This window comes from Oncorhynchus nerka, linkage group LG5, assembly GCF_034236695.1.
Source record: "Oncorhynchus nerka isolate Pitt River linkage group LG5, Oner_Uvic_2.0, whole genome shotgun sequence".
Taxonomy (NCBI): Eukaryota; Metazoa; Chordata; class Actinopteri; order Salmoniformes; family Salmonidae; genus Oncorhynchus; species Oncorhynchus nerka.
Window position 1 is genome coordinate 39,512,824 of NC_088400.1, and position 24,857 is coordinate 39,537,680.

General features: G+C 45.1%; 3 protein-coding genes across 7 annotated transcripts; 1 reads left to right on the forward strand and 2 right to left on the reverse strand.

Annotated features, from left to right (window-relative positions):
* Window positions 1–4,042, reverse strand: LOC115129470 (GTP-binding nuclear protein Ran-like). Its single transcript, XM_029659845.2, has 7 exons — window positions 3,946–4,042; window positions 2,455–2,519; window positions 2,254–2,338; window positions 1,778–1,903; window positions 1,277–1,464; window positions 596–766; window positions 1–380 (listed from the first exon to the last, which is right to left on the reverse strand). Exons 1-7 carry the CDS (start codon window positions 4,025–4,027, stop codon window positions 336–338), a joined length of 762 nt encoding a protein of 253 aa, XP_029515705.1. The 5' UTR covers window positions 4,028–4,042; the 3' UTR covers window positions 1–335.
* Window positions 4,043–4,372: 330 nt separating this feature from the next.
* Window positions 4,373–12,958, reverse strand: LOC115129471 (NADH dehydrogenase [ubiquinone] iron-sulfur protein 8, mitochondrial-like). Its single transcript, XM_029659846.2, has 7 exons — window positions 12,855–12,958; window positions 12,035–12,089; window positions 11,881–11,949; window positions 11,619–11,708; window positions 9,806–9,978; window positions 4,992–5,120; window positions 4,373–4,837 (listed from the first exon to the last, which is right to left on the reverse strand). The coding sequence occupies exons 2-7, from the start codon at window positions 12,072–12,074 to the stop codon at window positions 4,706–4,708; spliced, it is 633 nt and encodes a 210-aa protein (XP_029515706.1). The 5' UTR covers window positions 12,075–12,089; window positions 12,855–12,958; the 3' UTR covers window positions 4,373–4,705.
* Window positions 12,959–13,321: 363 nt separating this feature from the next.
* LOC115129156 (mucin-22-like) lies at window positions 13,322–24,836 on the forward strand. Of its 5 annotated transcripts, none has more exons than XM_065018636.1 (10): window positions 13,322–13,473; window positions 13,846–14,000; window positions 17,007–17,106; window positions 17,178–17,285; window positions 17,423–17,529; window positions 17,700–17,814; window positions 18,161–18,226; window positions 19,736–19,925; window positions 20,367–20,524; window positions 20,645–24,836. In XM_065018636.1, exons 2-10 carry the CDS (start codon window positions 13,855–13,857, stop codon window positions 24,704–24,706), a joined length of 5,052 nt encoding a protein of 1,683 aa, XP_064874708.1. In that variant the 5' UTR covers window positions 13,322–13,473; window positions 13,846–13,854; the 3' UTR covers window positions 24,707–24,836. The 5 variants fall into 5 exon arrangements, with proteins under 5 accessions (XP_064874708.1, XP_064874710.1, XP_064874709.1 ...); XM_065018638.1 differs by having other exon boundaries at window positions 13,849–14,000; XM_065018637.1 differs by lacking the exon at window positions 13,322–13,473 and adding an exon at window positions 13,609–13,627.
* Window positions 24,837–24,857: the final 21 nt, after the last annotated feature.

Below are 24,857 nucleotides of genomic sequence, written 5' to 3' on the forward strand. Positions count from 1 at the left end.
TTGTATTGAGAATGTTTTTATTCAAAGTTAATTCCCCCAAGTGCTTCCGGTCAGTCTGCCTTAGCCCAGCGTGTGCCGGGTAAGGGCAGAGGGTGGTGCTTGATGATGGTGAGTTGCACATTACCATGCCAACACTAGGGCGGGTGTCTTACAATGAAACTAGAGAACCACACGACTTTACCAAGTTTGTATTTTTATCTGTTTTAAAACAGAAACGGAAAAAAGTTCCAAAATAAAAATAAATCTGCAACGGGATTTTACATTTAAAGGGGCCAAACTCCAACAACTTCCTGACACACAGGGGGGGAGGGGGTCATACATACATACATAACAGGTTAAAGGTCATCATCTTCATCTGGGAGCGCTGTTTCTGATGCAACCTGGAGAGGTGGAGACAGAAGTGAATAACGGTTAGTGTTACGACAATACACCATTTGCAATTCAACAACATTGATGCATGTTATTATCTAGCCATTCTGATCCAATTTCCTACGGTAAGACACTGATAAGATCAGATCCAATTTAAACCGATAACATTTGACTGTCTCGACGCAGTCCATCTACCCGTGCTGAGCCACTGTGCGGTTCTACTCACTTTGAGGTCATGCTCATACTGCGCTGCGAGGGAGGGGTCCATGAGGATCTCTGGTGGGGCGAGAGCGGGCATGGCCACGAACTCCAGGTTTGGGTCTCCAATCAGCTTCCGTGCTAGCCACAGGAAGGGCTTCTCAAAGTTGTAATTACTCTTGGCAGAGATGTCGTAGTACTGAGAGAGGGAGAAGAGGGTTATAACATAACTGCGGAGAACAAGGTGTAAAATGTTTATTTACCCATTATTTCATCAGGGCTAGTCTCAGTTTGCACAGAAACCCAGATACACTGCTATACTTACTGACTTTATTGTCCCCATGGAAGTTTTGCTGAAGTGTCATGCACATGTTTAAAGTGGTGTTTAAATACAAAACAAAATTGACAATACAACGTTCATAAGTATATACATTCAATACAACGCTCATAATAAACATTCATAAATATATTTTTAAAATTGTTTTATTGGTAAGACTGGCTTGCTGCCCTAACTGAGTAGATAAGAACATTAGCCCAAACTATTTAGGAGGGATATCACACCTGGCACAAATTATTGTCTAGTTCTGTTTTTCTTGCTGAGGGGTGCCCTATACCTGTGCCCAGAGGGGAGTATTTCAAAGTCCGGGTACAGGGGGTGGCTTGGTACAACACCGCCAGTCAACAATATTAAAAAGTGTGTAATTAGTACCTGGAGGTTCTTCTTGCGATGGAATACGATGCTCTTGGCTTTGACTTTCCTGTCTTTGATGTCTACCTTGTTGCCGCAGAGGACTATGGGAATGTTCTCACAGACTCGCACCAGATCACGATGCCAGTTGGGTACGTTCTTGTAGGTGACTCGGGACGTGACGTCAAACATGATGATTGCGCACTGGGCTGGAGAGCAGAAAGGAGGAGAGGAAAGAGGGAGCAGAGGAAAAAAGTACAGAAGGGGATTCAGAGAGTGAAGAGGCAAAGAAAGCAAGAGAAAGATGTAGAGAGGGAGTGTCACAACATGAATCTAGTCAACATGGCATCCTTACTGGAGGGGGCAGATTTTACCCAGAATAGCTTTGTCATTCTCCCCCCCGCAAAGATCTGTCGGCAAGTATGTCAGTAGAGCAGGGAGTTATTTTTAGTAACTAGGGCCCAGAGTTTTTCCTCTTGACAAAACTTCCAGGCCAAGCAAACGAGCACTTTTATACAATACCTTGGATGTAGTAGCCATCTCGGAGCCCTCCAAACTTCTCCTGCCCGGCTGTGTCCCACACATTATATTTGATGGCCCCCCTGTTGGTGTGGAATACCAGCGGGTGCACCTCCACTCCCAGCGTGGCTGGAAAAAGGACAGGCGAAAGGAGGGACAGATGAGAGGGAGACAAGGAGAGGTAGCGAGAAATAAGGAAGAGAAAAGAGGAAGTGGGCAGAAGAGAAAGAGACAGTTTAGAAACAGGTGTTTACAAGGCTGGTGCTGGAACGGTGGCTGTTGGTTTCATTCCGAGTCGAGCCCTTGCTGCACTTATCTGGTGCCTCCATGTATCCTCTCTTATGACTAAAACTCCAACAAACCATTCTACCACTACAGGCTGAGTGCAAAGGCCTAAAACATGTGGATGTGTTGGTGGGTTTGCGCTATAAATGGGTGTATTGGTGTAAGTAATTACATGCTGATGGGGAGTGACTTACCAACATATTTCTTCTCAAACTCTCCCGTCAAATGCCTTTTGACGAAAGTGGTCTTTCCCGTTCCTCCATCGCCAACCAACACAAGCTGAGAGGGTAAGAGCGTTAAAAGTTGAAACACATGGGGGGGGGCTAGTTATCCATGACCTGCTTCATGTTCTAAAACAAAATAAACATGTGTGAGATAGAAGGAAAAACCCTCACCTTGAACTGGACCTGCGGTTCTCCCTCTGCCATTGTGGAATGTGTCGTGGGTTTTTTATGTTCTCCTAAAACACAGACCGGATGGTATGGTTAGCGAGCTAGTATAGTTAGCTGGCTACCCTGGCTAGCTGGATCAATTAACTAGTAGTGGCTAATGAGATTGTAGTTTTGCAAAGGGGGTTCCCAAACATTTTCCACGCTGTCCATTTCTTTTGACACCCCTTATTGGAGAGAATTTTGCTGGTGTAAATCTTGTTTTCTGCAATTCTACACATTTGCTCGTGTTTAATGTGACATTGAGTGACAAATTATAATATACATGGGCTAAAAAAACGAAATAAAGAAACCTTAGCTGACATGGGCTAGTTGATCTGGACATTTGACAAATTATAAATAGCTCTCTAAAGTGTGCAATGACAAAAATGACAAGATTAACTGACAATGCACTAACCAATTTCGAAACCGCACTATTACAACTTTCAAAAGATTTTAAAAGCCTGACAGAGTTCCTTTATACAAATGTTTTCTTATTTAGGTCCCCCGCCCCACAGCGGTTTGTGAACCACTGAACTACAACAACCAAACAACCTTTCGACATAGCAGCACGCGTCCAAGCTAACCAACAAGAAACCTTGGTAACTAGCTGCGCGTTTTATTAAACTAGCAACTTATTCCTAAACCTTTGCATATTTCCGAACATCTGACAGATCAGGACATTACAACGTGTAAACAATCCGACCGATAACCTAAATTCAGGCCTGTAGTTATGACTTCTAAATATAATATTAATCAGTTCATGTGATGTCACGTAAGTTAGCTAGCCAGCACAGCATGCAGTCTAAACGCCGAGGATGGCTAGCTAGCACAGCATGCAGTCTAAACGCCGAGGATGGCTAGCTAGCACAGCATGCAGTCTAAACGCCGAGGATGGCTAGCTAGCACAGCATGCAGTCTAAACGCCGAGGGTGGCTAGCTAGCACAGCATACAGTCTAAACGCCGAGGACGGCTAGCTAGCGCGCGCGGTAGCTAGTTAGCGTTTGAGTGCGCCATTCAGCAGGCTGCCGCACTTTTCTAGTTTCGGCTGGAACAATGTCTGTGCAGCACAATCTGTTCTCTGGCTAGTTCACAGTCTAAGTAATGGTTCTGTTATGTAACAAATTAACCCTGCACAAAACTGCTACAATCTGATATGTGTGTGGACAATAACAATATAACGAAACATCCTCAATCAAATCTATAAACGAAACAATACATTAAAGTTGCCATCTAACGTTAGCTAGCTAGCATTTCGCTACTCGCAAAGCTAACGTGGTCTTAGAAATCAATAAAACTGTCTAACAACTTCGCTTATTGCCAAAATAATTACTAAACTGAAGGTATAAATACACCAATAACGCACTTTGGTGTCTCTGATTGTCACAATTTTGATTCACAATGATTAGAAATTGAATTTAGACTAGCGTCACATCAGGAACAATGTTCAGACTCACCCGGCGTTGAAACGAAGCGGAAAAGAGTAAATGGCTGCGTCCGCGGGAGATTCAGCGACGACCTGAGTCCGTTTCCGCTCATATCACGTGATCAACGCCAGCGATAAACTGTTTTTGTTGCAACAATTGAGATATTAAAAACGTTGCGACTCTCAGTGATATACACGTAGGTAGTAAAGCTTTATGGTGGTTTAAAAACAAATTATGAACGTTTTGTAAAATGTAACATGCATGTTTTTTTGTTGTTGCCATGGTTGCTTTTTCCCCCAGTAATTTCTTCTGCAATTTGGCCATATGATTTCTAGACAATGGAAGAGTGCAAGCTATAATATTTGTATTCAAGCTATGCCAAACCAGCTCTTTCTAATCTTCATTCAATCACACATCTACTTCATACCCAAATCAGTATGAAAAAGTACAAACAGGAGGCCTTCAGAACACAATTTATTTTCTTCTTACAAATAAGCTACAATTAAATTGACAGTTATTATAATGCTTATTCAAAATCTCATATGACAACATTTGTATGAGGTATACACTTAAATCAAATAGTGATTAATGCAAATGTGTGCGCTTTTGCTTTTACACTTGTGCGTGTTTATTTGACTTTGACAATATGCCTACTGGCTCTATGTTAAAAGTATGATCTATTGCGTAGTTGGTGTATTATTAATTGACATAGGATTGTCTTAGTGTTTACAGTATGCATAGTATAGGTAGTTAGCCAGTATGATGGTGGTTGGTGTGCCAGTATGATGGTCTATCTATAGAGGTAGTCTGCCTGTATGTTGGCAGCAATCTCCGACTCCCACTGATCTCCATTGTTCAGCAGCTTCTCTTTGTTGTACAGCAACTCCTCGTGGGTCTCCGTAGCAAACTCAAAGTTTGGACCCTGAAGGACATGAAAAAGTGAAATAAGTCCAGAAACCCTTAACCCTAGAATACACCAGAAGTTGGAGAATATGCAACTGAAAGTTCTGTTCTCTTATGACCAAAGCCACTAGAATTTGACAAGCGGTGAGTGTGTGAGATTTCCAGCTGTTCACCTCCACAATAGCATCAACAGGGCAGGCCTCCTGGCAGAAGCCACAGTAGATGCACTTGGTCATGTCAATGTCGTAGCGAGTGGTTCTTCTGCTGCCGTCTGCACGAGTCTCAGCCTCAATGGTAATGGCCTGGGGCAGACACGGGGGCAGCAGAGAGAGGACAGAATGAGCAGGCAGAGGGAAATAAACTATTTCAGTGTACGAATACCAATACCGTCGTACTAAATAATATGAAAACAGAAAGTGTAATAATATGTGAAATATCCAAAACAGTACTCAAGATTGCGTCATCTAATGCGCGATTACGTTGACTCCCGCCATTCGTTCATTGTAAAACAGCACGTCAATTTATCTGATTATCAGCTGTTGTCAAACATCGATCGAACGTGAAAATGAGTATTCAGTTTAAGTATGTAGTAAGCTGCTATGGGTATTCGGACACAACCAGTGTGTACCCTATGAGCTGTGCAGGGGGTATTTGATTACTGGGGGAGGTAACTGGACTTTGTAGGGGTTACCTGGTTGGTGTACCATTGCATAGTAAAGTATATGAAGTTACCGATACCCTGGATAGTGTTATGGACTGCAGGTACACTACATGACCAAAAGTATGTGGACACCTGCTCGTCAAACATCTCATTACAAAATCATGGGCATTAATATGGAGTTGGTCCCCCCTTTGCTGCTTTAACATCCTCCACTCTTCTGGGAAGGCTTTCCACTAGCTGTTGGAACATTGCTGCGGGGACTTGCTTCTATTCAGCCACAAGTGCATTGGTGAAGTCGGGCATTGATTTTGGGTGATTACGCCTGGCTCACAGTCGGCGTTCCAATTCCTCCCAAAGGTGTTCGATGGGATTGAGGTCAGGGCTCTGTGCAGGCCAGTCAAGTTCTTCCACACCAATCTCGACAAACCATTTCTGTATGGACCTCACTTTTTGCACTGGGGTATTGTCATGCTGAAACAGGGAGGAGCCTTCCCAAAACTGTTGCCACAAAACTGGAAGTACGGGATCATCTTGAATGTCATTGCATGCTGTAGTGTTAAGATTTCCCTTCACTGGAACTAAGGGGCCTAGCCCGAACCATGAAAAACAGCCCCAGACCATTATTCCTCCTCCACCAAACTTTACAGTTGGCACTATGCATTGATGCAGGTGGCGTTCTCCTGGCATCCGCCAAACCCAGATTTGTCTGTCGGACTGCCAGATGGTGAAGCGTGATTCATCACTCCTGAGAACGCGTTTCCACTGATCCAGAATCCAATGGCGGCAAGCTTTACACCACTCTAGCCAATGCTTGGCATTGCACATGGTGATCTTAGGCTTGTGTGCAGCTGCTCGGTCATGGAAACCCATTTCATCGAGCTGCGGATAAACAATTCTTGTGTGGTTTTATCAACGATAAACCAAGTTCATACATGTAGATAGATAACTAAAGAAAGATATGGCCGGAAGAACCAAAACGTGCACCCTGAACTGAGTTTGGGAAACGGTGGAACGGAGATGGCGGACACTGAGGTTTTGTTTGAAACGGCTAGTGAGTCGAGTGAAGCTAATAGTACAGAAAGTGAGAATGAGTGGGTTACGGTGACAAAGAAAAAAAGGGAAACAAAAGAAGTAAAGCTGTTGGAAAATAGGAAACCATTTTTTGGGGTCGGAGTCAGGGTTTTGGATCAATCATACTTGGGAAATCCGTTTAACGTCTCCAGGAAAATCTGGAATGTGTTGGAAGAAAGTGTGAAGTCAGTGAGAGTCACAAGAAGTGGTCTTATTTAGATTTTTTGTGTGTCTGCGGAGTAGAACAAGCGTGTTTTAAGACTCATAATGATATCGGACTGGAAAGTTTCCTGTATGGATTTTCGTAGCAGGGAGCCTATCAAGGGGGATATTTCTGCGGTGGCTCAAGAAAAAAAAGGCAGAGGATATAACTGAAGACATCGAAGGAGTGGTTGGTGCTCGTCGATTGAGGTGAGGTGGACGGAGAAAAGAAGTTCATTTCATCCATGCTACTGTTCTTTGATGAAGAGTCTCTCCCTTCACATCTAAAGTTAGGATTCATGGTATACCCTGTAAGAGCTTCTGTGCACAAGCCCCTTCAGTGTCATACACGTAAAAGATTTGGTCATGTGTCAAGTGTGTGCAGAAGGGAAAAAATATTGTATGCCAGATGAAGGGAAATGCTGCAACTGTGGAGGTGAACGTGTGCCTGAATTCTTGGAATGCCATGTTAGGGTGAAGGAGAATGAGGTGGCACAGGTAAGGCATGTCCAGCACGTCTCCTATCTGGCGACGGTGAGAAAATTGGAAGGAACAAGTGGCAGGGAAGATGCAATGGTAGTAAGAGCCACCAAGACCAGTGAAGGTTTCTCATCAACCCGAGAGATAGTGAAATGCCACATGTTAAAAAAGGTGGACTTTGTGTTATTTATTGCAAGGATCATAAACTGTACAGCACAAGCAGAGAAATCGAAGAAAATTGGAATCATTGTGAATGCCGCTGAATGTTTTTTGGGTCTTCGCGATTTCATAGCCGAGGCCGTGCAAGAAATCCCGTCGGTGAATGTAACCCCATCACAGTCCCCTGAGGCTGTGTAGGGATGTATTTTGAAGTGGACTGTGAATGAAGAAGTATGATGGTTTTTGTATGTCGTCGTTTTCCCATTTCCCGGAATGTTTTTTGTTCGTTTCTTATTCAATACCCTGTCCAGCAGGTGGCGGTAATGCACCATTAACATTGGATGCCAAACGCTGTTAAACCCCATCGAATAAGAAGAACAATTCTTGTGCTGATGTTGCTTCCAGAGTCAGTTTGGAACTCGGTAGTGAGTGTTGCAACCGCTTCAGCACACGGCGATCCTGTTCTGTGAGCTTGTGTGGTCTACCACTTCGCGGCTAAGCCGTTGTTGCTCCTTGACGTTTCCACATCTTACAATAACAGGACTTACAGTTGACCGGGGCAGCTCTAGCAGGGCAGACATTTGACGAACTGACTTGTTGGAAAGGTGGCATCCTATGACGGTGCCACATTGAAAGTCACTGAGCTCATCAGTAATGCCACTCTATTGCCAACGTTTGTCTATGGAGAATGCATGTGTGCTCGATTTTCTACACCTGTCAGAAACGGGTGTGGCTGAAATAGCCGAATACACTAATTTGAAGGGTTGTCTGCATACTTTTGTATATACAGTGCCCTCAGAAAGTATTCAGACCCCTTGACTTTTTCCACATTTTGTTACATTACAGCCTTGTTCTAAAATGGATGAACAAAAATAGAAAATCCTCAATCTACACATAATACCCCATAATGACAAAGTAAAAACAGGTTTTTAGACATAAATACCTCATTTACATATGACACACGAAATTAAGCTCAGGTGCATCCTATTCCCATTGATCATCCTTGAGATGTTTCTACAACTTGATTGCTGTCCACCTGTGGTACATTCAATTGATTTCATAAGGTCCCACAGTGCATGTCAGAGCAAAACCCAAGCCATGAGGTCAAAGGAATTGTCCGTAGAACTCAGAGACAGGATTGCGTCGAGGAAGGTTACTAAAAAATGTCTGCAGCATTGAAGAGTCCCAAGAACACAGTGGCCTCCATCATTCTTAAATGGAAGAAGTTTGGAACCACCAAGACTATTCCTAGAGCTGGCCACCCGGCCAAGCTGAGCAATTGGGGTAGAAGAGCCTTGGTCAGGGAGGTGACCAAGAACCCGATGGCCACTCTGATAGAACTCTAGAGTTCCTCTGTGGAGATGGGAGAACCTGCCAGAAGGACAACCATCTCTGCAACACTCCACCAATCAGGCCTTTATGGTAGAGTTGCCAGACTGAAGCCACTCCTCAGTAAAAGGCAGATGACAGCCCGCTTGGAGTTTACCAAAAGGAACCTAAAGACTTTCAGACCATGAGAAACACGATTCTCTGGTCTGATGAAACCAAGATTGAACTCTTTGGCCTGAATGCCAAGCGTCACATCTGGAGGAAACCTGGCACCATTCCTATAGTGAAGCATGGTAGTGGCAGCATCATGCTGTGGGGATGTTTTTGAGCGACAGGGCCTGGGAGACTAGTCAGGTTCGAGGCACAGATGAACGGAGCAAAGTACAGAAAGATCGATGAAAACCTGCTCCAGAGCACTCAGGAGTTCAGATTGGGGCAAAGTTTCACCTTCCAACAGGACAACGACCCTAAGCACACAGCCAAGACAACACAGGAGTAGCTTCGGGACAAGTCTCTGAATTTCTTTGAGTGGCCCAGCCAGAACCCGGACTTGAACCCGATCGAACATCTCTGGAGAGACCTGAAAATAGCTGTGCAGCGACGCTCCCCATCCAACCAGACAGAGCTTGAGAGGATCTGCAAAGAAGAATGGGAGAAACTCCCCAAATACAGGTGTGCCAAGCTTGTAGGATCATACCCAAGAAGACTTGAGGCTGTAATCGCTGCCAAAGGTGCTTCAACAAAGTACTGAGTAAAGGGTCTTAATACTTATGTAAATGTGATATTTAAGTTACATTTTTGCTCATTTATAAAAATTATAAAAATCTGTTTTTGCTTTGTCATTATGGGGTATTGTGTGTCAATTGATGGATGGAAAAAAACTATGTAATCAATTTTAGAATAAGGCTGTAACCTATTGCAATGTGGAAAAAGTCAAGGGGTCTGAATACTTTACGAAGGCAAGCAGGTATTAATGATGCATATGCCTACATACAGTAGTTTGTAGTACTAGTGAGTATAGTGGCCAGGGCATTGAGGGCAGTGTAGTGCTTTACCCGTGTGTTTATGTGGGTGTATATGGGTCACCTGGGCAGGGCAGACAGCCTCACACAGCTTGCAGGCGATACAGCGCTCCTCTCCGTTGGGGTACCGGCGCAGAGCGTGTTCACCACGGAAACGAGGAGACAGGGGACCCTTCTCAAACGGGTAGTTGATGGTAGCGGGCTCACGGAATAGGTAACTCATAGTCATCCCCAATCCTGGAGGAGTGTGTGGGAAAGACAGGTAAAGAAATGTTACTTAAGGTGTGTGTGTGTGTGCATCACTGGAGTACCGCAAGGCCCACGAGCTCTGGGGTCCCATTCGTCTGTCATCGATGTCCATTTTATTTGACTTAATAAATCATTTTGACAGTAACCCTCCAAAACGTCATTCATAAACCTTTTTCATTTCCATATGTACTAGGAAGCTAAGCGTTTGTTTCTTGGGCTTCAGGAATGTGTCTGAAAAAGGGAATGAGGGGAGCGTACTCAGGTAGTTCTTTGTGGTTTTTAGTTTAGAAAACAAAAATCTCTGCAGAAGCGACAGTTACAGGGATGGTAAAAACAGCTGTATTTATGTAGCAACGTCAGGAAAACTGTGAAGGGAGTTTTGTGCTTCAAAATTAGCAAGTTTGTAACATCTTCAATTGAGCCTCTCGTTCTTAATTGCCAGCCTCAACGCGTTAAGGAAAGAGATTAACTGTCGCCTACAGGAAGCTCTGGGGACAGGTCATTTGGATACTGGACAGACGATAAATTGCCAGATGCAAACAGATTATCGTCTTTAACAGACAACAGTTCTTGAGGGCTTGAACAAAAGATAGCAGTTTACGTTTTTGTTCATACATGGTGAACCAGCGTTTGAGTTGTGTGGTTGCAATATCAACTGTCTCTTATCTCTGGTCTATCTTGGCATGCATCATTCAAGACTGCGTTTAAATTGTGTGCAGCACAATGGACATATAACGCACAATGTCTCAGGAAAGACTGTCTGGGTTGGTAATACTCACTATAGAAAACAGTCAGGCTTCCAACCTGGACCTACAGGCCTTGGCGGAAACATTTGCACACAAAAAAGGAAGCCTTCAGGACACCAGGGGAGTCTCTTAAATTGGATTTAATTTAATTTTGCAGTCCATTTGTGTAGGCTACTAGCCAGACAAAATCTGCTGAGTTCAACAATAAATAGTGGCTGAATTTATCCTCAAGACAACTACTTTTTCCTCATTGTTAGGCTATTTGATGTGAATTTTTATAAAAAGCTAAATACGGTATATAGCTATAGATAGTACACTGCATAATGAAACAAACCCTAATAAGCTAGTGTTTTGAGAGTGGACTGACTATTATTTGGTATTAATAGACTGGTTATACGCACAACTTTTTACCCAAGCTGGGTGAGAGAGTGAGGATGGCTCATCTCATGCAGGCTCAGGTAACCTATACAGGACAGTTGTATATTCCCCCCAAAATTAATTGGTAGCTGATTAGTATGCTGTTGCATCAAACATTTATTTTACAATCTGCAATGTTTGAATGTCCAACTTTAATTGCATTATTGCTGCCAGCCAGCAGTCTAAAAATAGCAGCATTGCGACACTGTGTATAGCTTTGTGAAATGTTAGGCATGAGAAAATGCCGACCAAATAGGCCTACCAATAAACATTAATCCATTAGCTAAAGCTAAGCTAAACCCTGGCACCCCAGAAAACCTATCAATGTTTGCAGCCGCATAGACATGTCGCAATTTCAGCACCATGGACAGTGGTCGGTAGAGTCTGTACTTTGATTTGTATTTTTATTTTAGAGGGGGGGGGGGGACTCCAGAGAAACTGTGTTATGCAAGTGGTGTGTGTCACCTCTGAAGAGCTCGGTCCACAGGAGAGTCTGAGCAGCTCGGTCTGTGATGGACCTCATATCAAGAGGAAGTTCCTTGGCATTCACATACTCTATACACACACACACACAAACACACACAGAGAGAGAGAGGAGAGAACAAGATGAGAGAGAGAGGAGAACAAGAGAGGACAAAGAAGAGAACAAGAGATGAGAGGCAGCTATGAAGCCAAATCAAATTTGTTGTTATGGGTACTACTGAATATCAACATTTGTGTTACTTACTGTACATCCCTCTCTGCACACTGAGGCTGAAGTGTCGAACCAGACCGGGGCTGATAACTCCAAAGGTGCCTACCAAAGAAACAGAGTAGACAGTGACACATGTAGCTGTCACCCCCCCATGAATGCAATTTGATTTACAGGTGTCTAGTCTTACCTGGCCTGGGGCAGTAAAGCAAACGCACTGCAGTAGACATCGAAGCAAGAAGAAACTGGAGAGAGAGAGATATGGACCATTTGTTGAATAGTTGGTCAATGAGGCAAATAGGCAAAATTGTGGATTCCTGATCCCACATGTCCAACAGCAGAAACAACCTTTCTCTCTGCCCCTACGTGACCTCCAGTGAGCACATCCTAAACACAAACCTCTTCGTGAGTGTCTGTAAGGTGGTGAACAGATTGTCAGGCAGCTGCTTTACCCTGCACTTTCCTAATCTCCCATACCCAATCTGGCCTTTCGGCGACGTCACAGGTCACACAAAAGCGCCATGCATAAGCACTTTCACAGCCAATCACACTGACCTTACAAATAAATACTGCAGGCTACCGTACAATTGTAGCCCCCCAAAATGTACAACGTATAGGCTACAACCGTAGGAAGACGTTGTCACTAGCAAAGAAAGTTGAAAGACAAAGCGTGCAGTTTCTCGTAAATCCCGAATAGTTTATAACTTTAACTAGGCTGTTTTGATGAATAAACCTTGAGGAAAAACGGTTATATTTAAAACTCGGAATAATAACTCACTATCGACAGTAGGCTATCTGAGTTGTCTGGACCATATGATGGTGAAGCTGTTCAGGCAACAATAATTACATGCTGCGCACTTAAATACCGCTGTCCAGACCGGACCGTTTACTTCGCAAGTATTCTAAGCACTGTAATTGAAAATGCAGGAATACCGATTCAAAAACCAAATAAACATTTGTCAAATTACATATTTGTTTAAAAAAACAGCATCAAACATTGTGAAACATACCTGCTCCCACAACCTGTGATAACAGACGCAAGGGACAACCGTCTATGCACTTGCACTGTTGCTCCGAGAGGAGGGGAACTCAGACGAGCCTTGTGAAACAGCAGTATACTGTAGACCTGGGTAGACATAGTCGCCATTTTGAATGTGGCAAAGTTCTATGCACTTACTATCCAGTGCATATCAAAATATGGTATTATTCATCACACCACCCTCCTATTTTACAATGCTATTATACACAGTCATTTAGACACAGACATACACACCAGTGGAGACTGGTGGGAGCAGCTATAGGAGGAAGGGCTCATTGTAATGGCTTGAAAGGAATTCATGTGTGGTTTCTATATGTCTGATCTGTTTGATACCATTCCATTATTCCATTCCAGCCTTTACCATGAGCCCTTCCTCCTATAGCTCCTCCCACCAGCCACCACTGACACACACACATATATATATATATACATACACACACACACAATAATGACTTCCCAATATTAGTTCGTGAGAGCGCAAGACTGAATAGCGGAAGTTTCTCTCTTTCTTTCCAATCTCGTTCTAACCAAACACTTCCCTCTAGCAAGCATTCCACCCAGTGATCAAAGAGGAGAGAGAGAACTCAAAGGTATTTGATTTTACACCATTGCTACTTTATAACTACCGGGTGTGGTAACAGTCACAGTTAGTGTCGAGGCAGGAAGCAGATTTGGCTTCACCTCTGCTTCAAATTGAACAACTTGATCTGTTGATGCTGTGGATAGATTCTGGAGCACCACACTGTATGTATGAAGCCTAGATTGTGTTAAAGTACTTTATTTAAGTAACAATAGGCTGTAGGTTTGATCTAAGTGTTTTAATATACAGGATAAGTATACTTATAAGTATACTTGCTTTAGCTCTAACACACATAAAGTACAGACACACACAACGGACACACTCTGGTCCATCAATACAGAAGTGATGAGTATTTTTGAAACTGGGACCTCTCCTCTCTCAGTAGAGTAAGATGCTGAGTGCGTCCACTCCGACTCAGATGCCCCCCAACGGAGAGGACATTTCTGGTTCTGACAGGGGGTCAGAGGTCAGTGTTCCAACTCCAGCCACAGAGACAGACCGCTTCGGCTTCATCCTGGTGAATGGATCCACTGCCGGGTCAGTACGAAGCAGTCTCTGGCTTAGCAGCACTGAAAACCAGTTTCTGTTCTCTCTCTCACTCTTCACTGTAAAGGTTTACATTTTCTCTCTCTCTCTCTCTCTCTCTCTCTCTCTCTCTCTCTCTCTCTCTCTCTCTCTCTCTCTCTCTCTCTCTCTCTCTCTCTTCTCTCTCTCTCTCTCTCTCTCTCTCTCTCTCTCTCTTTTTTTTAAAGCCCATGTAGTCTTTCTCATATTATTTTTAAATCACCACTGTATGTCTAATAAATCACTGTGTGTTTATTTAGCAAAAATAACTAAAAAATATTTGTAATAATTTATGTCCCTTGACTTAAAAAATGTAACATTAACCTAACAAAGACAGTCGTGTAGGAATGAGGTTTGTACAGTAAATGTAAATACATTTAAATAATTCGCTTTTTTTATTATAATGGACTGATGGTACCTGCATCTGATGGTCATGGTGCTTTCAGGACAACTGGGAACTCGGAAAGAAACTAGGTCAAACCATGACGTCAGTGATCTTCAGGTCAGAAAGTCCGTGCTCAAGAAAGATGCCCGAGTTTCCGACTTCCCAGTTGTCTTGAACACACTGAAGTTGGAAGTCGGAGATTTCCAAGTTCCCAGATGTTTTAAGCACGGCATTAGTCGCAGCTCAGGGAAGGATGGAGAGAGCAGCAAATAGTCCACCTCTCACAGTCCCTGCTCTCTCCTTCCTTTCCTCCGGTGAGACTGACCAGAGAGAGGGCCCACCGTCTTCCACCTGATGGCGAAACTCGAGTGGCACTGCCTCATGCACAAATTCATGTTGTTCCTATGACCAGAGAAAGTGAAATATTCCTCGATATTAAAAAAAGACACGACGAGCTGCAGATAATAATAAAAACGCAGGGCTATCAAGACACTTGGTTACTCATTCATTGCCGCTGCAGCTCAAGTGGAAGTAGGGAGAAGCACGTTTTCTGTTTTTGTAATAGTGTTGAATAAAACAGTGTTGAGAGTGCTGAATAAAAACTTAGGCATGAACTCACTCATTAAAAAGCAGCTCTTTGCTGTATTCTTTGACAGTCTCTCTCTGGTCATGGTTTTAAAAGTAGTGAAATCTCACGTAGGCTAGTATCAAACTTTACTGTGGCCGGGGGTCGCGGAAGCTGTAGTAACTGTGATTGGAGCTATCCGATTGGCCAGCGCAGTAGGCACACTCTATTTAGCCACAGATCTCCCGGTCCTCGGGCAAATTAAATAGTTTAAAATGGGAACACTTTACCTTTGCCAGGGCTTCTGAATCAAGTGTACCTACCATCAACAGTGCAACCCGGAAAAAAGAATAATAAAAGGAGTGCAAGACTTTATTGTTGGCTTTTCTACAGAAATGTTTGGTGATCGACTAGGAATGCCTTGAAGATTGACCAGTTGAACGCCATCGACCGGTTGGTGACCACAGATGTAGGCTTTAGGAAACAAATTTGAAGATATTTACATACACAGCCATGCTTGGCGGATAGGATGGTCTAGAGCCCACCCCCTTACCCAGATGAACAGTCATTGGTCTATTATAATCAGATCACATTGTGACATCACGATATGGCCAAAAGTTCCATCCCACCTGAACAGGCTGAAATTATAGTTTTTTTTTTTAAAAAGCTCTTACACAAATAAGATGGGGTGCTTTGCTGCAAGAGGGACTGGTGAACTTCACAAAATAGAAGGCATCATGAGGAAGGGAAATTATGGGGATCGATTGAAGCAACATCTCAAGACATCAGTCAGGAAGTTAAAGCTTGGTTGCAAATGGGTCTTTAAAATGGACAATGACCCCAAGCATACTTCCAAAGTTGTGGCAAAATGGCTTAAGGACAACAAAGTCAAGGTATTGGAGTGGCCATCACAAAGCCCTGACCTCAGTCCTATAGAAAATTTGTGGGCAGAACTGAAAAAGCATGTGCGAGCAAGGAGGCCTTCAAGCCTGACTCAGTTACACCAGCTCTGTCAAGAGGAATGGGCCAAAATTCACCCAACTTATTGGGGGAAGCTTGTGGAAGGCTACCTGAAATGTTTGACCCAAGTTAAACAATTTAAAGGTAGTGCTACCAAATACTAATTGAGTGTATGTAAACTTCTGACCCACTGGGAATGTGATGAAAGAAATGTACTCTGAAATCAATCATTCTCTATACTATTCTTCTGACATTTCACATTCTCAAAATAAAGTGGTGATCCTAACTGACCTAAGACAGGGAATTTTTATGAGGATTAAATGCCAGGAATGGTGAAAAACTGAGTTTAAATGTCTTTGGCTAAGGTGTATGTAAACTTCCGACTTCAACTGTAGCTTTTACACAATTTCAATGTTATTTTGACCTGTGTGGAAATTTCCTAAAAAACAACAGCAGGAAAATCACCTTTTTAACTGCACTGCCCTTTAAAGGATTGATTAGTTATGATAAGAGAAACAAACTGAGCTATAATGCATTTCTGGTGAACAGAAGACACTAAAGACTCATCCTATAACTTGCAACTTCATGCAAATAAACAGTTGTAGCACGAAAGATCACAGTTCAGCGTCACAGTACTCTTTTTTTTATATAGATACAAATGTAAGTCATTCTTTATTTAGTTCATAGAATAAACCCAGCTAATAACCGAACAAAAATATAACAGACATCCTCTTAACAGTCATCTCCTACACTCTCTCACTCTGTGTCCTTGAACATCCTGACCCGTTGCTATGGAGATAGTCATACCCCCACCATGTGGTTTTCCTGTTTCCTGTGTATCTTTACGGTGTTCTCTTTCTCTGTGACGAGACATGAAGGTGCAGTTGACTCAACTCAGTACATTTTGGTAAATTGGCTGCCTTAGGGAGGACTTTGGTCCTCAGAAACAGGAAAGAGTCAAAGTGAGGAGTTAGTTCCCTGCCCTAGAAAGATATAGACATGAAAATGTTATTATGACAGCCATGCTTAAAGTGATCACCTTATTTTGCTTATGATATGTTGGTGTCAGGAGTGAAGGCCCTGCTCCTGAGCTCGTTAGACAGAGAGAGACTAAGTGGATCAACATCATCAGCCAATGGGATCGTGTCTTACTAAAGAAGTCCAGCAAGGTGTGTACTTAGCGTTTTTGATATAACCTGGGACACCAGACCCAGGCATTTACTCTCCACCGGTCTCTCAGGTCAAAGAGCAGTGTCAGAAAGGCATCCCAGCATCCCTCAGGGCTAAATGTTGGCCACTGCTGTGTGGCGCCACAGACAGAATGCACCGCAACAAGGACCTCTACCAGGTAAGACAGAGTAAACAACTCAACTATATAGATAAGTTCTAATAAACGATTCTTACTGGGCCTTTATGGTAGTCTTACCGTAAATATACAAATATTGCAGAGTAAAGTTCTCAGGTAAATCTCTCTCCCTCTGTCAGACTCTGGACTCCAGGCCTGCCCTACAGAGCTGTGTGGACGTTATCGAGAGAGACTTAGACCGCCAGTTCCCCTTCCATGAGATGTTCCTCTCCAGAGAAGGCCATGGGTTAAACAGCCTCATGATACTCCGTACAATTTATGGAACGATGATGACCTACAACACATCTTTCTCCATCTCTCGTTCTTTTGTGTAGTGTTGTATAAATATTGTCTGGTGTTATCCCGTGTTCTGGTTGATCTGAGTGTTGTGTTGTGTGTGTGTGTGTGTGTGGGTAGGCAGCGTGGTCTGTTCCGCGTGCTGAAGGCCTTTACTCAGCTGAAGCCTGACGAGGGATACTGTCAGGCCCAGGGACCTGTAGCAGCTGTACTGCTGATGAACATGCCTACTGAGGTACTGTTACAATCAGGGGCTCAACTTTGGTATTAGAAGTGGGGGGTGGGGGGACTCCAAACAGCCTACCTGACCACTCGAAGGCGTCCCATGGTCCTAAAGCACACGTTGCCTCGTTTTGTATCACTTTCCAATGATAATATTAGGGGGGATAAAAATGCCATTTCAGAATGTAGGACATGTCCCCCCCGCCCCTCAGTCCCCAGTGAAATTGCGCCCCTGGTTACGATCACCATCCATCCACCTGAACAACATGAAAGGACTGGATAGGTGGCAAGCTTGAGATTTCTCTCTGTCACAGCCTGTAATAACCTTCCGTCTCTACCTTTGCTTTCCCCTCCTATAGGAGGCATTCTGGTGCCTGGTACAGATTAGTGAACAGTACCTCCCTGACTACTACAGCCCCCTTCTGGTAAGATAATGTTACTTACTGCTCATGGTCAATTAGTGATCCAAAGAGTACTCACAGAGTGAAAACTGCATATGTACAGTGCCAGTCAAACGTTTGGACACACCTACTCATTCCAGGGATTTAATTTATTTTTACTATTTTCTACATTGTAGAACAATTAGTGAAGACATCAAAACTATGAAATAACCAAAAAAAGTGTTCAGCAAATCAAAATATTTTTGATATTTGAGATTCTTCAAAGTAGCCACCATTCGCCTTGATGACAGCTTTGCACACTCTTGACATTCTCTCAACCAGCTTCATGAGGTAGTCACCTGGAAGGCATTTCAATGAACAGGTGTGCCTTGTTAAAAGTTCATCTGTGAAATGTCTTTCCTTGTTAATGCGTTTGAGCCAATCAGTTGTGTTGTGACAAGATAGGGGTGGTATACAGAATATAGCCCTATTTGGTAAACTACCAAGTCCATATTATGGCAGAAACAGCTCAATTAAGGAAAGAGAAACGACAGTCCATCATTACTTTAAGACATGAAGGTCAGTCAATCCTGAAAATTTCAAGAACTTTGAAAGTTTCTTCAAGTGCAGTCGCAAAAATCTTCAAGTGCTATGATGAAGCTGCCTCTCATGAGGACCGCCACAGGAATGGAAGACCCAGCGTTACCTCTGCTGCAGAGGATAAGTTCATTAGAGGTACCAGCCTCAGAAATTGTAGCCCAAATAAATGCTTCACAGAGTTCAAGTAATAGACACATCTAAACATCAATTGTTCAGAGGAGACTGTGTGAATCAGACCTTCATGGTTGAATTGCTGCAAAGAAACACCTACTAAAGGACACCAATAAGAAGAAGAGACTTGCTTGGGCCAAGAAATATGAGCAATGGACATTAGACCGGTGGCAATCGGTCCTTTGGCCTGATGAGTCCAAATCTGAGATTTTTTGTATCCAACCTAAGTGTCTTTGTGAGATGCAGAGTAGGTGAATGGATGATCTCCACGTGTGTGGTTCCCACCGTGAAGCATGGAGGAGGTGTGATGGTGTGGGGGTGCTTTGCTGGTGACACTGTCTCTGATTTATTTAGAATTCAAGGCACACGTAACCAGCATGGTTTGCACCTGGTGGGACTATCATTTGTTTTTCAACAGGACAATGACCCAACTCACCTCCAGGCTGTGTAAGGGCTATTTGACCATAAAGGAGAGTGATGGAGTGCTGTATCAGATGACCTGGCCTCCACAGTCACCCAACCTGAACCCAATAGAGATGGTTTGGGATGAGTTGGACCGCAGAGTGAAGGAAAAGCCGCCAACAAGTGCTCAGCATATGTGGGAACTCCTTCAAGACGGTTGGAAAAGCATTCCAGGTGAAGCTACTTGAGAGAATGCCGAGAGTAGGCAAAGCTGTCATCAAGGCAAAGGGTGGCTACTTTGAAGAATCTAAAATCTAAAATATATTAGAGAGACACTTGTCTTTCTAATGTTGTCTCTAATGTCTCTAATGTTGTCTGTAGGAGGGGGTTCTCTTTGACGCGGCCATGCTGACCTGGGTGCTGAAGAAGACGTGTCCCGCAACCCACAAGCATCTGCAGAGACACGGCGTGGAGCCTCTGATGTTCGCCACCGATTGGCTGATGTGCCTGTTCACACGCCACCTGCCATTCAACACCCTCCTCCGAGTCTGGGACCTGTTCTTCTGCTACGGTCTGTTAATGAAGGAGGGAATGAATGAATTAATCTATCCATCTATCTATTTATTCATATATGTTATCCAGTATATCTATACTTATATTATGACCATTCACCTGCTCTTCTGTCCCTATCTTGTCTGTCTGAATGACAGAGTACATACAGACACCCCTCTTCCCCTGTCTGTCTGTCTGTCTGTCTGTCTGTCTGTCTGTCTGTCTGTCTGTCTGTCTGTCTGTCTGTCTGTCTGTCTGTCTGTCTGTCTGTCTGTCTGTCTGTCTGTCTGTCTGTCTGTCTGTCTGTCACTCTGTCTGTCTGTCTGTCCGTCCGTCCGTCTGTCTGTCTATAGTGAACCCTAAAGAAAGTATCTTTCTAACAAAGGGTTTGGATAATCTCACCTCTCACTCCCCACATATCCTGTGTGTCGTTCTCACCCTCTCCATCCCCCTCCATCAGGAGTGCGTGTGTTGTTCCAGGTGGCGGTTGTGTTGGTGCGCAGGGCTCTGGGCCGGGTGGAGCAGAGGGAGGAGTGTGAGGGCCAGATGGAGACTCTAGAGAGGCTGAGGGGTGTGAGGGAGCAGGTGCAGCAGGAGGACGATACCTTCATCGGAGAGGTCAGACACCTGGCCTCATGTACACCGGTTATTCTTGAACTATCCTACCATGCATGTACAATACACACCTGTGTTACCCCACTTTTACCAACTCTCCATCTCCCTTTCACCCCCACCCAGGTGTGTTCTGTCCCTCTTTCGGGTAAGGATCTGGAGAGGCAGACGGAGAAAGAGCTGGAGAAGTGGAGGAAGGAGCGGCCTGCCTCCACTTTTGATCCCCGGGGTCGTTGCCACGGATATCGGATGGCGTGGGCGAGGGCTCGAGAGAGGGAGGAGGAGAGGAACAGGAAGGAGAGGGCGAAAGGAAACCTGTCCATCCCACCGATTCGCTCGCCCTCCCTCCTCTCTCTGTCTCCCTCGCTCCTCCGCAAGAGGTGGAAGAGAGGGAGCAAAACAGACACAGGGGAGTGGGAGGGGGGAGGCAGAGAGGTGAGGAAGGTTTCAGAGGAGGCGTGGGAGGAGAGAAGCGAGGGAGGGGATCTGAGGAGAGGAAGTGAGAAGGATGGTAGTCTAGTGAGGGCTCAGGGTGTTCCACCTCCTGCTACAGAGGACAGGGAACCAGTGGAACTGAGAGAACCGTTAGAACACAAAGAACCATCAGAACAGGACAGAACCCAAAAGACCCAGATGACCCCAGATTCAGCCGGAGTAGCGTCCCAGCAGCGTGAGCTCACCTCTGACCCTCGCGTCACCTCACAGGGCCAGGAGGAGGAGCAGGGTGGTTTCAGCGAGACACAGGCCTCTGAGCAGCACAGCGACAGCCAGTCACAGGAAACTAACCACAGTAAAGGCTCCATGGAAACACAGGAAATACTGAGCAAACAGTCAACAGAGAGTGCACGTGTCGTCACAGAGCACATAGTGACAGAGACAAAGGGTGAGGCAGAGGAACGCAAGGAGACAGAGACACATGCAGAAGCCAAGACAGAGGAGGAAACAGTGACAGAGATCCAGATTCACACAGAAGCCAAGACAGAGGAGGAAGTAGTGACAGAGATCCAGATTCACACAGAAGCCAAGACAGAGGAGGAAACAGTGACAGAGATCCAGATTCACACAGAAGCCAAGACAGAGGAGGAAGCAGTGACCGAGATCCAGATTCACACAGAAGCCAAGACAGAGGAGGAAACAGTGACAGAGATCCAGATTCACACAGAAGCCAAGACAGAGGAGGAAACAGTGACAGAGATCCAGATTCACACAGAAGCCAAGACAGAGGAGGAAATGGAGGCTGAGGTACAGAAAGGACAACACACAGATAAAAGTGTAGGAACAGAGACAGATATGGGGTCAAAAACAGAGACTCAAACATATGTTAATGCAGACACTGAGACAGACACTGAGGCCGACACGCAACAAGAGGCAGATACAAACTTAGAGGCAGAAACAGACATTGGTTCACTGAGAGAGAGAGACAAAGAGACGAACACAGAGACTGATACCAACAAGGAGATAGAGGCACGTACAGAGACACAGTCACACAAAGGGGCAGCAATGGAGACACACACGGACAAAAAATCTGAGGCAGAGAGACAAACAGAGGTAGAAACTGAGGTAGAGGCACATACAGAAACAGAGACACAGGGAGAAAATGAGTCAGCGATGCACATAGAGGCAGACATAAGAGTAGAGGCAGACTTGGGGTCACAGATGGAGGCTGATACACACATAGAGACAGAGAAAGAGTCAGAGATAGAGGTAGGGACAGAGACGCGCACAGAGGAAACTACTGACATAGGGACAGAGGAAACTACTGACACAGGGATAGAGGAAACCACTGACACAGGGACAGAGGAAGCCACTGACACAGGGACAGAGAGAGCCACTGACACAGGGACAGAGGAAACCACTGACACAGGGATAGAGGAAACCACTGACACGGGGATAGAGGAAACCACTGACACAGGGATAGAGGAAACCACTGACACGGGGATAGAGGAAGCCACTGACACAGGGACAGAGGAAGCCACTGACACGGGGATAGAGGAAGCCACTGACACAGGGACAGAGGAAGCCACTGACACAGGGACAGAGGAAACTACTGACACAAACACAGGGACAGAGGAAGCCACTGACACAGGGACAGAGGAAGCCACTGACACAGGGACAGAGGAAACTACTGACACAAACACAGGGACAGAGGAAGCCACTGACACAGGGACAGAGGAAGCCACTGACACAGGGACAGAGGAAACTACTGACACAGGGACAGAGGAAACTACTGACACAGGGACAGAGGAAGCCACTGACACAGGGACAGAGGAAACCACTGACACAGGGACAGAGGAAGCCACTGACACAGGGACAGAGGAAACTACTGACACAGGGACAGAGGAAACCACTGACACAGGGACAGAGGAAACCACTGACACAGGGATAGAGGAAACCACTGGCACAGGGACAGAGGAAACCACTGACACAGGGACAGAGGAAACCACTGACACAGGGATAGAGGAAACCACTGACACAGGGATAGAGGAAACCACTGACACAGGGACAGAGGAAACCACTGGCACAGGGACAGAGGAAACCACTGACACGGGGATAGAGGAAACCACTGACACAGGGATAGAGGAAACCACTGACACAGGGATAGAGGAAACCACTGGCACAGGGACAGAGGAAACCACTGACACGGGGATAGAGGAAACCACTGACACAGGGATAGAGGAAACCACTGGCACAGGGACAGAGGAAGCCACTGACACAGGGATAGAGGAAACCACTGACACAGGGATAGAGGAAACCACTGACACAGGGATAGAGGAAACCACTGGCACAGGGACAGAGGAAACCACTGACACGGGGATAGAGGAAACCACTGACACAGGGATAGAGGAAACCACTGGCACAGGGACAGAGGAAACCACTGACACAAACACCGGGACAGAGGAAGCCACTGACACAGGGACAGAGGAAACCACTGACACAAACACAGGGACAGAGGAAGCCACTGACACAAACACAGGGATAGAGGAAACCACTGACACAAGCACAGGGATAGAGGCGGTCATAGCGTCCCCAAATGAAATTTGGACACACACAGAGACAGCATCAAAGATAGAGGTACAATACACAGAGCCCTCTAGGATAACACCAGCCAATCAGAGCCAGGTTTCTCCAGAGTTGACCTCAGGCCAAGACCAAACAGGCCAAGACCAGAAGATTCCTGAAGAACCCCAGGGTCCAGTCACCATCCATCCAGAGGAGAATCAGGAGACCCAGAACGTCAGAGAGAGTGAAGGAGAGAAAGAAGAGGAAGCATTAACATTTCCCTCTCAGGAAGCCTCAACTGACATTCTTCCACCATCACATCAGGGGGAATCACTGAAAGCTGACCTCCCTCTCATACCTGGCAACCCAAAGTCTCAAAGTAAGAGTGAAAAGAGCGAGTCTCCACCTCCTGCAGACTCAAAGGCTGGATCTGGCAACCCAGTATCCACACACGCGGACGTCTCCTCCCAAAGGACTCAGGCCCGTGATGGACCTTTGGCAACCACTTCCGGAGACTTCCGGCACTGCAAGTCCTCCAGCTCACGGAAGCTCACTCAGAGGCTCTCTGATGATCTCTTCACCGACCCCAACCAATCACAACCCACTTTCACACACTCTAACCAATCAAATGCAGGCCTCATTCAGTTCGACCAACCACAACCTAACACCACAGCTCCAATTCAGGTACCAAAACACCCAGAATCACCACGACATGTCACAGGGAGCATCCCAGGCACTGTCCCACCTCAGACTGTGTCCAAACCAGGCAGAGGACCAACCGACACCCCCAGGCGATTTGGTCTCTTCCGCAGGCTCAAAGGGGAGCAGCCCAAACAGGGCAGGGAGAAAGGGGAACCTAAAGTCCCTGTCCCCAAAATCCTGATCCAGGACTTTAGTGACGGGACAGGTGAGGGGCGCACGGTCAGGGGGGAGGAAGAGGAGGAGCTGAGCTCCAGAGAGAGGAGGAGGAGACGGAGGGAACAGGAGAGGAGGGAGAAAGAGGAGGAGAAGTTACGGAAGAAGAGGGAGAAGGAGATGGAAAAAGAGGAGAAAGAGAGAAAGAGGGAGAGGAGGAAGCCTCAGACGAGAGGGAAGAGTTTTCAGGTGCAACACAGCAATGTCCCCCTCCCCGGCAACAGCGGCTCACAGACATTTGGTTCCAAAAGAAACTCTACTCCGTCTATTTAGACATACTTTTAACAAGCTAGGAAAGAAATCAACGTCTAAAAATATTTTACAAACCACAAAAATAAAAATAAAACATTTCCTTCAATTGTAGACTTTTCTGGAATGTAAATAAAGCAATTATTTTTTCTAACTCAGGAAAATAGTGTTTGTT

Bases quoted from the DNA above. Each gene is read 5' to 3' on its own strand.
- LOC115129470 (XM_029659845.2), bottom strand. From the start codon at position 4,027: ATGAGCGGAAACGGACTCAGGTCGTCGCTGAATCTCCCGCGGACGCAG. The intron at 2,339-2,454 runs GTGAGGGTTTTT...TTACCCTCTCAG, and splicing joins AACCGCAGGTCCAGTTCAAG to CTTGTGTTGGTTGGCGATGG. The intron at 381-595 runs GTGAGTAGAACC...CCACCTCTCCAG, and splicing joins AGTATGAGCATGACCTCAAA to GTTGCATCAGAAACAGCGCT.
- LOC115129471 (XM_029659846.2), bottom strand. From the start codon at position 12,074: ATGTCTACTGCAGTGCGTTTGCTTTACTGCCCCAGGCCAG. The intron at 11,950-12,034 runs GTAAGACTAGAC...TTTCTTTGGTAG, and splicing joins GCTTTACTGCCCCAGGCCAG to GCACCTTTGGAGTTATCAGC. The intron at 5,121-9,805 runs GTGACCCATATA...TGTCTGCCCCAG, and splicing joins AGGCTGTCTGCCCTGCCCAG to GCCATTACCATTGAGGCTGA.
- LOC115129156 (XM_065018636.1), top strand. From the start codon at position 13,855: ATGCTGAGTGCGTCCACTCCGACTCAGATGCCCCCCAACGGAGAGGAC. The intron at 17,286-17,422 runs GTAAGACAGAGT...TCCCTCTGTCAG, and splicing joins GCAACAAGGACCTCTACCAG to ACTCTGGACTCCAGGCCTGC. The intron at 17,815-18,160 runs GTACTGTTACAA...CCCCTCCTATAG, and splicing joins TGATGAACATGCCTACTGAG to GAGGCATTCTGGTGCCTGGT.